Source organism: Argentina silus, assembly GCF_951799395.1.
Source record: "Argentina silus genome assembly, chromosome: 4".
NCBI lineage: Eukaryota > Metazoa > Chordata > Actinopteri > Argentiniformes > Argentinidae > Argentina > Argentina silus.
The window spans coordinates 24,669,815-24,684,614 of NC_139658.1; the positions used below are offsets into that span (position 1 = coordinate 24,669,815).

Sequence of the window (14,800 nt, forward strand, 5' to 3'; positions counted from 1 at the left end):
TGAGATTGTAAACTAAGCTCTTGCATTGTGTTTCGGTGGACTAACGAGTTTGTACCAGCAGTGTGTTCCGTCATGGCGCCCACGGGCCAGCAGAGTGAAAGTGACGTGGAGAAAACCGACAGAGAGGGTTCCCGGTGTCACCGTCTCCGTCTCCGTCTGCGTGTCCCGGGGTGACGGAGCAGCCCGGCGTGTCCCTGGGAGGTGTCTGTTGTCTAACTACACATATAAAAGGACAACAACAATGGGTAAAAGTTTACTGTATGCTGCGACCTACCCTGCTGTGACATCTGAAGTGCTAGAAAGGCGTCTTTTTAGATTTTTCAGAAGTAAGAAGAAATATTTTTGAGACTGAAGATGGGCGTCATATTTTCGAGTCTTTTCTCTCGTTTTGTCGGGAAGAAACCGGTGAGAATTCTGATGGGTGAGTAGCCTACCTGTGCGCTATAAATGATGTATCTGAATTAAAATATCAGAATTGACTGTAGATTTCTAATATTAATTCCCTTTGTGTATCATGGTTATGTTTCGTATGTATAGTAAATTATGTAGTTATGACCATGGTATTGCAGCAATACATGCTTACAGTCATAAACACTGTACATGCTTACAGTCATAAACACTGTACATGGTTACAGTCGGTGTTGTTCCACCTCTGCTCTCTAGTGGGTTTAGATGCCGCAGGAAAGACCACAATCCTGTACAAACTGAAACTTGGAGAAGTTGTCACAACAATTCCCACTCTTGGTAGGTATCCTGTATACACCTTCTGAAATGTTAATATGAAATATTTCATGTTTGTGTTTCTTCTTTCATGTAAAAGATCATGCACATTAGAATATGAAAATATATGTTTAAGCTACATACTTATATTGTACATTGCCATGTTGCTGTTTCCCAGTTGAATGTGTGGTTAAGCAGTGCATACAGTAGCCTACGGAGGAACTACACAGCTCACTCAAGTCCCTTTGTTTCTCTACAGGGTTTAATGTGGAGACAGTTGAATACAAGAACATCAGCTTCACTGTTTGGGACGTGGGAGGTCAGAGTGTCATCAGACCCCTGTGGAAACACTACTATGTCAACACTCAGGTAACTCACAATGGATATGAGGAGAAGATCTTCCAGAATAGAGCCTCTTTGGCTACAAGGTGAAGATCTCTACTTCCAGAATAGAGCCTCTTTGGCTACAAGGCTGCCCTGACCACAGGAGGCTGGGGGAGGGAGAAATCAGAGGACGGGCTCATTGTGATGTATGGAATAGAATGAGGAATGTTGAACTGGTGTGTTTACATTTGAAAGCATGTCCACCTGACAAATAAGCTTTGATTTCTCCTGGATTATATCAATTCAAGATTTGAGTGCATGCAATGTGTGTGTGTGTGAGATTTCTTTTTAAAAACTGAATCATTTAGTACACACATGTTTGATACCATTCTTCATTGAGTTCCATACATTACAATGAGCCTGTCCGCCGATTTCTGCCTCCACCAGCCCCCACTGGCCCTAACCTACCCTAACCTACCCTGACCTACCCTAACCTACCCTGACCTACCTTAACCTACCCTGCCCTAATCAAGTTTTAAAGTTATCTCATGTCATGTCTGTGTTCATGGTGTTCGTCATGCAGGGTGTGATATTTGTGGTGGACAGCAATGACCCTCAGCGTATTAAGGAAGCCAGAGAGGAGCTTGAGAACGTGGTATGTTCTCCTCTCATTCTGAATCATTCATCTGATCCACCCTTCCATCCCTCGTTTTATTCATCCCTCCATACTTTTACACATCCGTTGCTTTCTCCACCTGCCATGTGACACTGTTGTCTTCAGGAAGAGAAGGTATCTCAACGTTCAAATGAGTTCCTCATTCATCTCTCTTTCCTCGTCTTCCCCAGCTGGAGGCGGATGAGCTGAGGGGTGTTGCTCTGCTGGTGTTGGCCAACAAACAGGACCTGCCCAACGCCATGTCCGTCTGTGACATCACTGACCAGCTCGGCCTGCGAGGCGTCAGCACGCCCGTAAGCATGGCCTGAATGTTGTTTTTGTTGTTGTTGTTGTTTTCTCTCTATTTGACCTTCTAAAAAGAGGATGTGAAGTCATGTTGGGTATGGATAGAGGATATGTCCCTTTATCAAGTTCTGTATTTGCATTTCACACAGTGCTGTTATATTCTTCTGACTAACATGGTGTCTCCTCTCTCCACAGTGGTTTGTCCAGGCTACGTGTGCTACCCGGGCCAGTGGCCTGGTGGAGGGCTTGGATTGGCTGACAGAGCAGCTCTCCAGGGGCTGAGCTGCTTCCATTGGCTGAAGTATGAGGAGAACTTGTAACAGAGGCAACTCTGACATCAGCCTGACTTCATGGAGTGTAACACAGGGGCTGTCCGTTACTGTTGTGGTGGACTGACATTTGGGGTCATGGGTGAACTACGTTGCACTTTAATCATGACATGGTGACACCTTCCTGTAGTGTGTTCAAGGTTGATGTTCATCAAACTAAAACAGACCGGCTCGGTCCATGAACATGGATATTGAAACAGACCTCTCATTGATGTAGTTTCATTCAAGCTCTGATAAAAATATGCATCTTTTTGTAAAAAGTAATTAATTATGTCCCCACTGTACTATATCGATGTCCTTCCTCTCACCACCCCACCTGACAGGTCATCTGTATTTTATGTCATATAGTTCTGTGTTTTATATTCTATATATCTGTATTGTCTTAAGTTGTTGAAAAAAGTGTGTAAACCAATAAAGCAACACAAACAGGTGTTTTCAGTCAGATGTTCTCATTCTCAGCAAGGCTTGACTTTACTCAGGTAAATGAATCACAGAGGACTGCATCACCTCTTCTCCATGAAGAACAGCATTGTCCATCAGTGTGCTGGAGAAGGTGAGGCCATTTCTTTCTCTCCAACGTAAAACATTGTTTATTTATGATCCGATTCCACCAAATCACACTTTATTTACAATGACAAGGGTTAGGGTCAGGGTTAAGGTTAGGGTCAGGTAGGGCAAGCTTTATTAGTTCACCAGGTAGTCAGTCAGTCTTTCGGGCCACAGGCCATCACTTCCACCTCAGGTCACAGACCAGGGCGATGTGGTCGGAGGGGTGGGACACGCTGGGCAGGGCCTGGCAGGTGGTGATCTCCTGGTGGCTGGGCAGAGGGATGACCTGGTCCACCTGCAGCACGCGGGGGTCCATGAAGATGTAGTCCAGGCAACCGTGGAACCCCCCCACGTAGTTGGTATAGGCCGGTTCCCCGCAGGCGCTCTCCAGCTGGAAGGGGTTGACCACCTCCATGGGGCAGAGCTCCTCAGGGCCGCTGGAGCCCCAGTCGGGGTGGGAGTCGGACAGCGCCCCCTGGCTGACCAGGTGGAACAGGCCGGAGGAGGGGATGCTGTTGAAGTCTCCCGAGAAGAGGAGGGGCGGCGGGGGGCCGTCGGGGGACACCTCGGAGGTCACCTGCTTCAGGTGTCTCAGCGCCACGGCCATCTGGATCAGACGCACATTGCCACCTGTGGAACAGACCAACACAATCACACCTGTGGAACAGACCAACACAATCACACCTGTGGAACAGACACACACACAATCACACCTGTGGAACAGACACACACACACAATCACACCTGTGGAACAGACCGACCCACAATCACGGCATGTTGATTCTCATGGTGTTGGCAGTGTCGATGATTATGAAGATGATGAATTTGATAATTGTCGATAATGAGAATGGGAATTGTGTGCCCCGAATCCACTCAAACTGATTTAAAAATAAATACACTAGTTTCCAAGACAACCACGGCTGTTTATTTCCTGTATGTGTTCGGTTTTCTGTTGTTGTTGTTGTCAATGTTGGTGTACACTAGAATGGGCTGCAATAACAATTACTGTACCCTCTAGAAAGACAATAAAATAATAGCCTATCTATCTATCTATCTCTGGGCTCAAACATGTTGTAGTGCATATGTGTCTTCCTTAGTTTGAACAACTAGAGAACTGCTGAAAAAGAACCACTGTGACTCAGGATCAGCAGGTGCAGTACCTTTGGGGTGCCAGTAGAGGTGAGTGTTGGCAACACAGATCTTCCTGGAGGCGTCGTTCAGGTACTGGAGCACAGTCACCTGGAGGGGAAGGACACAGTTACACACTCAAACAGGGGAGGCTGGTGGAGGCAGAAACTGGAGGACGGCCTCATTGTAATGCATGGAATGGAATGAGGAATGGTATCAAACACGTGTTACACTGGGGTTATTTAGATGTATGTCAGACAGGGGAGGCAGAAATTGGAGGATGGGCTCATTATAATGCATGGAACGGAATAAGGAACACGTGCTTGATACCATTCCTCATTCCATGCATTACAATGAGCCCCGTCCTCCGATTTCTACCTCCACCAGCCTCCCCTGACAAGATACGGTGCTGGTGCAACACAGGCAAGGTGGCACTGTGAGACATTTCAGTCAGACACTATCACACACACACACACACACACACACACACACACACACACACACACACACACACACACACACACACACACACACACACACACACACACACACACACACACACACACAACTCAACAACCAGGGTTCTTCAATCCTGGTCCTGGAGAGCTGCAGTGTATGCAGACTTTTCTCCCATCCCAGCTCTAACACACTGATGTGGTTTATCCTCATCATAAAGACTGGGACCATCTGAACCAGTGCTGTTGGTTCTAGTCGGGTGTTGAAGCCCAAACACACACAGCACCTCTCCAGAACCAGCAGGGCTCTGCTAGTACGGTATCATGTTAACATGGTGAGTTGTCTCCTAGTGCCAGGGTCAGGGTCAGGGTTAGGCCTGTACTGCTCCATCATCTTATAAAGCAGATCTGTACAGTCACCTTGCTAGAAGGCCTATGATGTTTGTGAAACCACTGGCATTTTCTTTTAATCTCACATGATTGACTTAATTTTTTTTTAAGTGTCACCGGTACCATATAAGACACTGTCCCTGTCCTGGTACCATATAAGACACTGTCCCCGTCCTGGTACCATATAAGACGCTGTCCCTGTCCTGGTACCATATAAGACGCTGTCCCTGTCCTGGTACCATATAAGACACTCTCCCTGTCCTGGTACCATATAAGACACTGTCCCTGTCCTGGTACCATATAAGACACTGTCCCTGTCCTGGTACCATATAAGACGCTGTCCCTGTCCTGGTACCATATAAGACACTCTCCCTGTCCTGGTACCTGTAGGGTGGTAGATCATATAAGACACTGTCCCTGTCCTGGTACCTGTAGGGTGGTAGATCTTTGCACCACCTTCCCCTTCAGCGTGGGATTGGTGGACACCTTCTCCAGCAGCTCAGCGTGGATCGGGTCCGACTGCAACGCTTCACTCAGCATGACGTCATGTTGACTGAGCAGCTTCAATTTGGACCTCCTGAAATACGTGGCCAAGCCTTCATGCTGCTTCTCCTTGATCCTGAACACTCCGTCCATGCCGTAGGCGTCGAGGGCGGGGCAGAGGCTGTCCGTGAACACCGCCTTGTCCACCTCCTGGAGACAGATGATATCCGCATTGTAACCAGAGAGTTCTTTCTTGATAAGACTTTGTCGGTAGTCAAGTTCCAGAGCGTAGGGGGCGCAATACGGGTAGAGGACCGTTTTGGACAGATCTGTTTGGGCGTAAATGTCAGCCAGAATGTTGTAGGACACTACCCTGGTCGTGGAATCGTCAGTCCCCTTGATGGTGTACATATGCCGGTTGTCAAACGTGCACGTCCCCGGTCCTGCCTCCACTGTCCCTGTCGTGACTAGCTCCTTGAACGCTCCACATCTGTCTCCGTCCGCGGGTGTGCATCTCAGTTTCAGCCTCAAGCCGATGTCCAGATTAGACGGGACAAAGACACGTTCGATCCCCGACTCTACCCAGTTCACCTCGCCTGCTGCATCCGGGGCTCCCTCCTTGTACCATGTAAACAGACAGTCCTTCAAGTCCCCGAATTCAACCTCCAGCCTCGGGCAGACGGGGAAGCCGGCCAGCAGGGATGCGGGCAGCTCCGCGGTGGTGAAGGTCGGAGGGTTCCGCTCGACCGTGTATTTACTGTCTCCCACGTGTAGCACGGCCCCGTCCAGCCAGGCGTCCGAGTTGGTCGCATCCTCGGCCACAAAGTCGCCGTTGTAGTACAGCCTCACCACGGAGGCGGGTTCGGTGACTTCCGTGGCCTGCGGTTTGTTTTTCTTGGACTTCTTCGCTTTGCCCTGGCCCTTGATAATACTGTTGGCGATCCGCGCCAGAGCCTTGCCCAGCTCCTCTGTCTGGTCCCTCAGCATGTGTTTGTGGCTGCCTTCAAGGACAAACGAGATCGTGAGTTTAGATTCACACGGCACACACCTCACCACTGCTCGGTCCATTTTCCCGTAAAACCGACAGATTATGTTACTGTTGATAGTCCTCGGGGAGGCGGACACGAGGTATCGTGAGAATGATCTTGCGGCGGTTGTCAAATAGTTGAACATAAGGCCGAGAGAGCATGAGGGAGGGAGGGAAGGAAGGAGGGAAGGAAGGACGGACGGACGGACCGGTCCTGAACTGTCACTGTCAGGCTAGCAGCTATCTCTTACAATGGCAACGTGGGTTTAACGCAAACGCAAACGCCACCCTACCCGACCATACCCCTTAAATGAATTCAGGAAGATATCGAGTTTACTCAAACAGTCGGCTACTGTCAATAGTATATTAATTGTGTATTTGCTGAGTTAGCTGGTTTAATTTGTTGATAGTTGACGACGACTGTCCGTCCATCCCGGCGACGTCCTGTTTGGGTTTGTGACAGCAGACTTCTTCCTTTTCCGGGTGATTTGGCGACGGGCAAACAGCCCTGGGTGCCTCACCCGCCCCCCTCTGGACAGACAGGGAAGGACAGCATCTACTGTACATCCACCCCTCTATCTGCTCTGTCTTACGCTACTTACTGCTTATAGATATACACATTTGAACATTGCATTGTCTGATATTCCTTAATACAATTGGTGTGTGTGTGTGTGTGTGTGTGTGTGTGTGTGTGTGTGTGTGTGTGTGTGTGTGTGTGTGTGTGTGTGTGTGTGTGTGAGAGAGTCTTTCTTTCATATAGAAATCAATGGACAGGTTTGAGCCAACTTGGGTTTATTTTTCCAAACACATTGCCTATAGATAAATGAAAAGTACATAACAATAGGTACCTAGAAACATTACTCTACCCACCAGAGTATTGTTGTATGCAGATGTCATTTCTACCCACTGGCATGCTGGATGTATGTCCCTACACAACAAGTTCTGCTGATGTGGTGTTGTTCTTGTAAATTCATTTAGCTGATGAACTGATCTGTTCATGTTGTCCAAGGCCGACATTGTACGAATACACATTAGATAAATCAGAAACTCAAAATAAAAATGTACAAAAATCAGAATTCACAAACGGTATCATTTTCACAAAATATCATAAACACAAGTTCTGAAAAACTCCATCCTGAAACTTCATAAGGTAACAAGTTAAATGTCTACTTGAGTATAATCAATTAATGACATAAAAGTATATAGACATACTGTATACTGTATAGGGACAGTATACATCTACTCAAATGAAACTTCTTTCACAAATCTATACCAGCATTTATATTACTGTCAAGGAATTCCATACATAGATGTTTGTGCTTATATCAGTTTGAATTTCGTCATTTATTTATTTGTCATTATTTGCAAATGCCCGATAAACGGTAAAAGGCTAATGTCTCCTGATCAGTGTCTGCCGAAAGTTGTCTCTTCATCCACGAGAAACGAAAAATCAACGGGATTGTTCTCCTCTGTTTGAGCGATCACTGTTCGGCCTCAGTGATGCCAGTGTGAATGTTGCCCAGTCCAGTAAAGATGTTCTGAATCTGAATGTTAACCGGTCCAGTAAAGATGTTCTGAATCTGAATGTTAACCGGTCCAGTCCAGTTCCAGGAAGCTTCCTCCCGTTTATATGGGAGGGTGATTCTTCAGTGTACAGTTATTCTGATGGAGGGATGGGGTTCCATCCGAGCCCCCCCCCCCCCCCCCACCACACACACACACACACACACACACACACACACACACACACACACACACACACACACACACACACACACACACACGGTCCTTCTCAGAGGTCTACAGGTCCATAAGCAGTCTTCCTCTTTCTGCAGAGGTCTGGGGGTCGGGGTGCGTCCCAACCCTCTACCCTTCTCCCTGAAGTATGTACTTATGCACTCATACATGGATTTCATTAACAGGGATTGCTGTAGGAGCCAATGCTTACACCAATCCTGTGCTTTAAAATCCATTTGGGGGGGAAGTACACAAGCCCACACTTCAGGGAAGTACAAAGCGTAGAACATATTGGGACACAAAGCGGGTATCCTAAAGTGGAGGCTGCTGGAGGTAGAAATCGGAGGACGGGGGCTCATTGTAATACATGGAACAGAATGAATCACACACGTGTTTGATCGACACCATTCCTCATTCCATCCCACGCATCACAACGAGCCCCCCTGTCCTCCGATTCCTACCTCTGGCCAGCCTCCCCCTGGTCTCCTATAAGCTGTTCTTCTCGGTGCACTCTGCGGCCTCCGAGCTGCGGGGGAAGTAGACGGTGGTCTTGTTCTCGTCGTAGTGGTCAATGTGCTTGAGGTGGATGACCATGTGGAGGGCGTAGGCCAGCACCAGCAGCAGGATCAAGGAGGTGATGAGGCCCATCAGGATGGCCGGCGTGAAGAAGGTGGCGCAGTCGCTGGCTGACGCAAACTTGGTGGACAGGACGTTGAACGCTTGGATCTGTGAGAGGAGGAAGAGATTTTTTTAAATATGTTTTTAGGGCATTTCTGCTTTATTGGGATAGAGACAGTAGAGACTGACAGGAGGGATGGGAGAGAGAGAGGAGGGATGACATGCAAGACAGGTCGAGGGTCGGAATTGAACCAGGAACCTTGCGATTACGTGGTAAGCGCATTAGTGTGCTACGCCACCAAGCGCCCCACAGAGCTGCAGACCTGAGAGGCTGGAGTCCAGGAGAGATACAAAGGGTTTAATACTGTTGTATTCGTGTCAGTTTCTATCAGGGGAGGCTGGTGGAGGTAGAAATCGGAGGACGGGCTCACTGTAATGCATAGGAATGGAATGAGGAATGGTATCAAACGCATGTTTGATACTTTTCCTAATTCCATTCCATGCATTTCAATGAGCCCGTCCTCCGATTTCTACCTCCATAAACCTCCACTAATATCTATATAATGTACTGTTCTATTGCACAGTATAATTATCACTAATGTGTAGCAATAGGGGGCGATTTAACAGACACACATTACGGCCAATCTAGAAGTGATCTTATTAGGAGTCTGGGACACAAGCCTTTAAGGTCCAACTGTAAAATGATCCTTGGTGTTCTAACAACGTTAGTGATCCACATCCCAACGCACTGTATTATCATTAAGTGCCAGTTAGACGCCAACCTGGAAGTCTGTGAATGTGATGTGCCAGTTGACGGAGCTGTCGGTGTTGGAGCTGGGGAGGAGCAGCGTGTCGTACTTCTGCAGGCTGCTGACGTGCTGGCAGTGGTAGGAGTAGGTGGCGGGGGCGTAGACCTCGCTGGCGTTGAAGCTGGCCTCCTGGGTGGAGTTGTAGTGGATGTGGACGCTGTCCAGGGCAAACCAGTTCTGACCGGCCGACTCATAGAACGTGTTGGACATCTGTAACCTGTCACGGTGAGAGAGAGAGGGAGAGAGGGAGGGGAAGGGGAGGGAGGAAGAGACAGAGGGGGGAGGGAGAGAGAGAGGGAGAGAGGGAGAGGGAGGGGAAGGGGAGGGAGGGAGAGAGAGAGGGGGGGGGAAGGGAGGGAGAGGAGGGGAAGGGGAGGGAGAGAGAGGGGGGGAAGGGAGGGAGAGAGGGAGGGAGGAAGGGAGAGAGAGGGGAGGTAGGGAGGGAGGGAGAGAGAGGGGAGGAGAGAGAGAGAGGGAGAGAGAGAGAGAGAGAGGGGTGGTGGGGTGGGTAGGGAGGGAGAGAGAGAGGGAGGGAGGGAGAGAGGGGGGAGAGAGAGAGAGAGAGAGAGAGAGGGAGGGGGAGAGAGAGCAGTGTAAAGCACACAAGATAAAAATATCAGTTTGGTCTTATTTTATTTATGTAAATGTAGAACATGTAACAGCCATCTCTGTGGTTGTCAATAATGTAGTTGTACTATGTTCATTATTCACATTACAGTATTCACACTGAGAGTGAAGGAACAAGCAAACCTTATGGCCAGTCCTCTCAAATCCTCCACATCTCCAAAACGCAGAATAAGCCTGGTGGAGAAACAGGGACATTAGACAGGAATATGACGCTCTACTCATACTGAGGCTGATACTGTTTCATAACACAGTACAGGTCATAACTGTACCCCAGGGGAGGCTGGTGGAGGTAGAAATCGGAGGACGGGCTCACTGTAATGCGTGGAGGAGGGGGAGAGGAGTGGAGGAGAGGTGTCAGGGCCAGGATCCTCTGATTCCTACCTCCGCCAGCCTCCGCCAGCCTCCCCCCCCCCCGATGTGTATAGTTCATAATCACACTCACGTGGCTTTGTCCTTGCTGCACACCGAGCCTTTGGTGTCCACGGGGGCGTCGGGTCCGAAGGCCTTCTCTGTGAGGTCCACCAGGGTGCTGTTCCGGTACCGGAGGGCCAGCTTCCTGGCCCGGAAGAGGATGCAGGGCTTGCCGTTGTAGGCCACGTTCAGGGGGGAGTAGGGCAGGGAGCTGGAGGTGGACGTCTGGAGGAGCCTCCTTCTGGTCCGGTGGGGCGAGTGCAGCTCCCATCTGTATGGCTGGGGGGGGGGGGGGGGGGGTGATGAAGGGATGGGGTGAAAGAGAAAGGGAGGGAGGAGAGAGAGAGAGAGCCAGACAGACACAGATAGAGACAGAGGGGGGGGGAGGGGAGAGACAGACAAAGAGAGGGGGGGAGAGAGAGAGGGGGGGGAGAGAGAGAGGGGGGGGGAGAGAGAGAGGGGGGGGGAGAGAGATTACAGGGTCATCTTTAGTACAGTAGTATTACGGATTGTATTTTAATTTCATTTTGGGGGCCGAGCGTTCATCAATAATAAAACATTCTGTAAGGGCAGACTGCTGCACTTTAGGAATCAGATAATCTTCTTATCATTTTTTCTAGACGATTTCTAGTTTTAGTCTCAGTAAGACTAGGCCGTCTGTCTGGGATTTGGCTCATCTGGTTGGGTAATAATGACCATTCTCATAGACAAGGTCACATTGGATTCCTATAAATATTTGTATACACCTGTACCTGTAGGACACGAGGGGGCAGAACGATAGGACACAAGACCTGTAGTCAGTGGTGGAAATGTCCAGAAGGCTCTGGTGAACCCCACTAGGGTCATTCAACAGCTACTGTACTCTGGTGAACCCCACTAGGGTCATTCAACAGCTACTGTACTCTGGTGAACCCCACTAGGGTCATTCAACAGCTACTGTAAATGCTGTATTCTGGAGCATCATATATGTGGTTGGCAACATCATTTCTAACATATATTTCACCAAAACAACCTCAAAATCACCAAAGTCTCTGTACAGAAAAAAACTAACTTCAAAATCTATTGAATACTTTTACATAATAAAATATAGATTTTACAGTATTTTGATCAGCTGATAACCATGGTTGGCATGTTTAAGTCCGTCGGCTTTGTGTCTATGGAAGCGGAATGGATCTTGATGTCTTAATTTTAAAACAGGTCAACTGTCACAAACTGTACTGTAAATGAATGAATAGTATCTACACTCACCGAGCACAATTATAACACTATACTAATACTGGGTAGGGCCTCCCTTTATTAGGAACACTATACTAATACTGGGTAGGGCCTCCCTTTATTAGAACACTATACTAATACTGGGTAGGGCCTCCCTTTATTAGGAACACTATACTAATACTGGGTAGGGCCTCCCTTTATTAGGAACACTATACTAATACTGGGTAGGGCCTCCCTTTATTAGAACACTATACTAATACTGGGTAGGGCCTCCCTTTATTAGGAACACTATACTAATACTGGGTAGGGCCTCCCTTTATTAGAACACTATACTAATACTGGGTAGGGCCTCCCTTTATTAGGAACACTATACTAATACTGGGTAGGGCCTCCCTTTATTAGAACACTATACTAATACTGGGTAGGGCCTCCCTTTATTAGAACACTGTACTAATACTGGGTAGGGCCTCCCTTTGCTCTCAAAACAGCCTCAATTCTTCGTGGCATTGACTCCACAAGATGTCAGAAACATTCCTTTGAGATTCTGGTCCATGATGACATGATTGCATCATGCACGGTTCTCAACTGACATCTCTCACCACCCAGACTACAGAGCAGTCTCCTAACTTAACAGGTGTTCCTAATAAAGTGTTCCGTGAGTTTTTATCTATCCATGCGTACTTTACACCACCACAAAACTATGTTCTAGAGTTTATCACAGAACACGAGGTTAAAAGATTAAGCCCCCATGAAATATCATCATCTAATGACAGAAATAAAACCTTTTTCCATTAATCAAAGTATTCATTCCAATGCATTTTACACACTGGTATTCTAACGAGTCTTGCCAGAGATTCATGGAATTGTTAGTAACGTAATCAATATTTACAGACTTTTCCCACATTGATCATATAGACTCTGTTTAGAAGCAATCTCTCGCCGTCCCGCTTGAAGGCACAGCTTTCCATTACACGCAGTTCAGACAAACAGCACAAGCATGACTCTTTGAAAAACTGTCCAAGGCTACAGCGGTGATGACACCTATTAAAGTGTTTTATTTTGTAGCCGAATATGTGACATGATCCGCTTGACAGGATCGAAATAGAACGGCAGAAATACCGATGGAATAACCTATTACAAATGACTAGAGACAGCGAAAATGCAGTTCGTTTACAGATTGACATTTGTGATATTTTTATATATATATATATATAAATATATATTAATATATTAAAGGCCTATAGGATAATAATAACATCATGTCAGTCAGCGTGACAGCTCACTTAAGTTCCACTGATCCATAAACTGCTGTTTAAGAGGCAACCAACGGAAAACCCAGCGCTTGGAGCCTTGGACACCGTTTGATCTTTAGATGGGAGAATGATGCTGATCTCGTGATTCGAAATCTTTGGGGGAAACACTTAAGCGTGTTTAACTGCCTTGAGATGGGATCTGCTCCACATTCCGTTCCGGCCCATTTCCACCACTACCTGTCCTTCTCTTCTGAGGGGGGGGGGGCATTGTAGTACACACTACCTGTAGTACTCTTCTGAGAGGGTGCTCAACGTCAAGCAGTTCATTCTCCCCACTGGACGCTCTGTGGCTCTGGGCCCCTCCACCTGTAGACAGGCAGAGAGATGCTGTATAAATCAGGGGAGGCTGGTGGAGGTAGAAATCAGAGGACCGGCTCATTGTAACGCATGGAACGGAATGAGTACGCACGTTTGTTACCATTCCTCATTTCCTTCCATGCATTACAATGAACCCGTCCTCCGATTTCTACCTCCACCAGCCTCCCCTGGTTGTATTCTAGTAAACGGTCCATCATGTATTAAATCAAGTAATTGTTTCCTTGCTCCTGGTGCTGCATATATATATATATATTGATTTATAATCGATAATAGATAACAAGGTCAAATAACTTACCATTGTTGGCCCTGACAGCTTGGGATGGGGGTCCATCTAAACTGAAAACAGGAAAAAAAGAAAGAAAAGATTAGTTCAGAATATTATTTTGGAGATATGAGGTAAGTACAGACAGAGTTAATCTAAATCTCTCTTAAAAGATTAATAGATCTGTACATAGCAGTAGAGGCAGAGACCCTGATAGGCTGCCTCTGTCATATAGGATATCAGAGCAAATCCACCACAAACCATCTGGTTTGATCCAGTCCATGCATAGCATAGACAAGAGGAAGCAGGGCAAACGTGAAACAACGTGTTCTTTTGTGAGGTGGGGTTATCAGAGGACAAGCAGAAACATGAACGCAAACACTTTCTCTGATTGTTTAATATGCTCTAATTCTGTCTCATTGTGTTTCTCTCAACGCGGAGGGAGATTATCCTCTGACTAAGTGTTTAAACATCTAATCAGTGCCATAATGCCCTAGAAGATGGGCTTTGGGAGAGATCTTTAAACCTGATTATGTCTGGGTGGGATTAAGCTGCTGCTCAGGTCACTCCTCACTTCCCGGAGCTCCAGGGAGCCGGAGGAGGCTGCCAGGCTGTCTGCCCAGGCTGGAGAGAGAGGCTACAGGGCAGGGATAGACTTGAGCTGAGGGCCCTGGAGCTCTCTCAGGGCAACGGGTGAGCCACTAGTCTACTCTCACTTAATCCAATACACCCACACACATCCACCTGTATGTCTAATACACACACACATGTGCATCCAATGCAGATGTATCCACTGTGCCCTATGTTTTTCTCCCCTCTGGGGAGTTTTCCCTGGCTTGCTTTTTGGGGGTGTACGGTTTGGTGTTAGTTCATATTGTTTGTATTGTATTTATTATTTATAGTGTTTGTATTGTTCTTGTTGTAAAGCACTTTGAGACAATTATCTCTGTAAAAAGCGCTATACAAATACATTTGATTGGTCGATTCATTGGTTGATATTTATCTGTGCATCCAATACACACATATCTACCTGTATGTCTAATACACACATATCTACCTGTATGTCTAATACACACATATCTACCTGTATGTCTAATACACACATATCTACCTGTATGTCTAAT

General features: G+C 47.2%; 3 protein-coding genes across 3 annotated transcripts in view; 1 reads left to right on the top strand and 2 right to left on the bottom strand.

The window, feature by feature from the left end:
• Positions 1 to 287: 287 nt before the first annotated feature.
• On the top strand, positions 288 to 2,326 carry LOC310803515 (ADP-ribosylation factor 4-like). The gene is made up of 6 exons (XM_083668323.1): positions 288 to 421; positions 664 to 744; positions 980 to 1,089; positions 1,628 to 1,699; positions 1,891 to 2,013; positions 2,201 to 2,326. The coding sequence occupies exons 1-6, from the start codon at positions 355 to 357 to the stop codon at positions 2,285 to 2,287; spliced, it is 540 nt and encodes a 179-aa protein (XP_083524449.1). The 5' UTR covers positions 288 to 354; the 3' UTR covers positions 2,288 to 2,326.
• On the bottom strand, positions 2,299 to 6,802 carry pde12 (phosphodiesterase 12). Its single transcript, XM_083668322.1, has 3 exons — positions 5,286 to 6,802; positions 4,044 to 4,122; positions 2,299 to 3,513 (listed from the first exon to the last, which is right to left on the bottom strand). Exons 1-3 carry the CDS (start codon positions 6,510 to 6,512, stop codon positions 3,062 to 3,064), a joined length of 1,758 nt encoding a protein of 585 aa, XP_083524448.1. The 5' UTR covers positions 6,513 to 6,802; the 3' UTR covers positions 2,299 to 3,061.
• Positions 6,803 to 8,589: 1,787 nt separating this feature from the next.
• atp6ap1la (ATPase H+ transporting accessory protein 1 like a) overlaps positions 8,590 to 14,800 on the bottom strand; it is a gene marked incomplete at both ends in the record, with an annotated part of 7,134 nt that continues 923 nt past the window's right edge. Inside the window, 4 exons of the mRNA XM_083668556.1 lie at positions 8,590 to 8,829; positions 9,504 to 9,747; positions 10,281 to 10,331; positions 10,600 to 10,847. Of these exons, the coding sequence (XP_083524682.1) occupies positions 8,590 to 8,829; positions 9,504 to 9,747; positions 10,281 to 10,331; positions 10,600 to 10,847 (783 nt within the window). The remainder of the gene's footprint in view (positions 8,830 to 9,503; positions 9,748 to 10,280; positions 10,332 to 10,599; positions 10,848 to 14,800) is intronic.

What these genes read in the sequence shown, in the direction of transcription:
- pde12 (XM_083668322.1), bottom strand. Translation starts at nt 6,512, where the DNA reads ATGTTCAACTATTTGACAACCGCCGCAAGATCATTCTCACGATACCTC. An exon ending in AAAGATCTACCACCCTACAG is followed by an intron (nt 4,123 to 5,285) that starts GTACCAGGACAG and finishes CTTCCCCTCCAG; the next exon opens with GTGACTGTGCTCCAGTACCT. An exon ending in CCTCTACTGGCACCCCAAAG is followed by an intron (nt 3,514 to 4,043) that starts GTACTGCACCTG and finishes TCTGTTCCACAG; the next exon opens with GTGGCAATGTGCGTCTGATC.
- LOC310803515 (XM_083668323.1), top strand. Translation starts at nt 355, where the DNA reads ATGGGCGTCATATTTTCGAGTCTTTTCTCTCGTTTTGTCGGGAAGAAA. An exon ending in ACCGGTGAGAATTCTGATGG is followed by an intron (nt 422 to 663) that starts GTGAGTAGCCTA and finishes TCTGCTCTCTAG; the next exon opens with TGGGTTTAGATGCCGCAGGA. An exon ending in CACAACAATTCCCACTCTTG is followed by an intron (nt 745 to 979) that starts GTAGGTATCCTG and finishes GTTTCTCTACAG; the next exon opens with GGTTTAATGTGGAGACAGTT.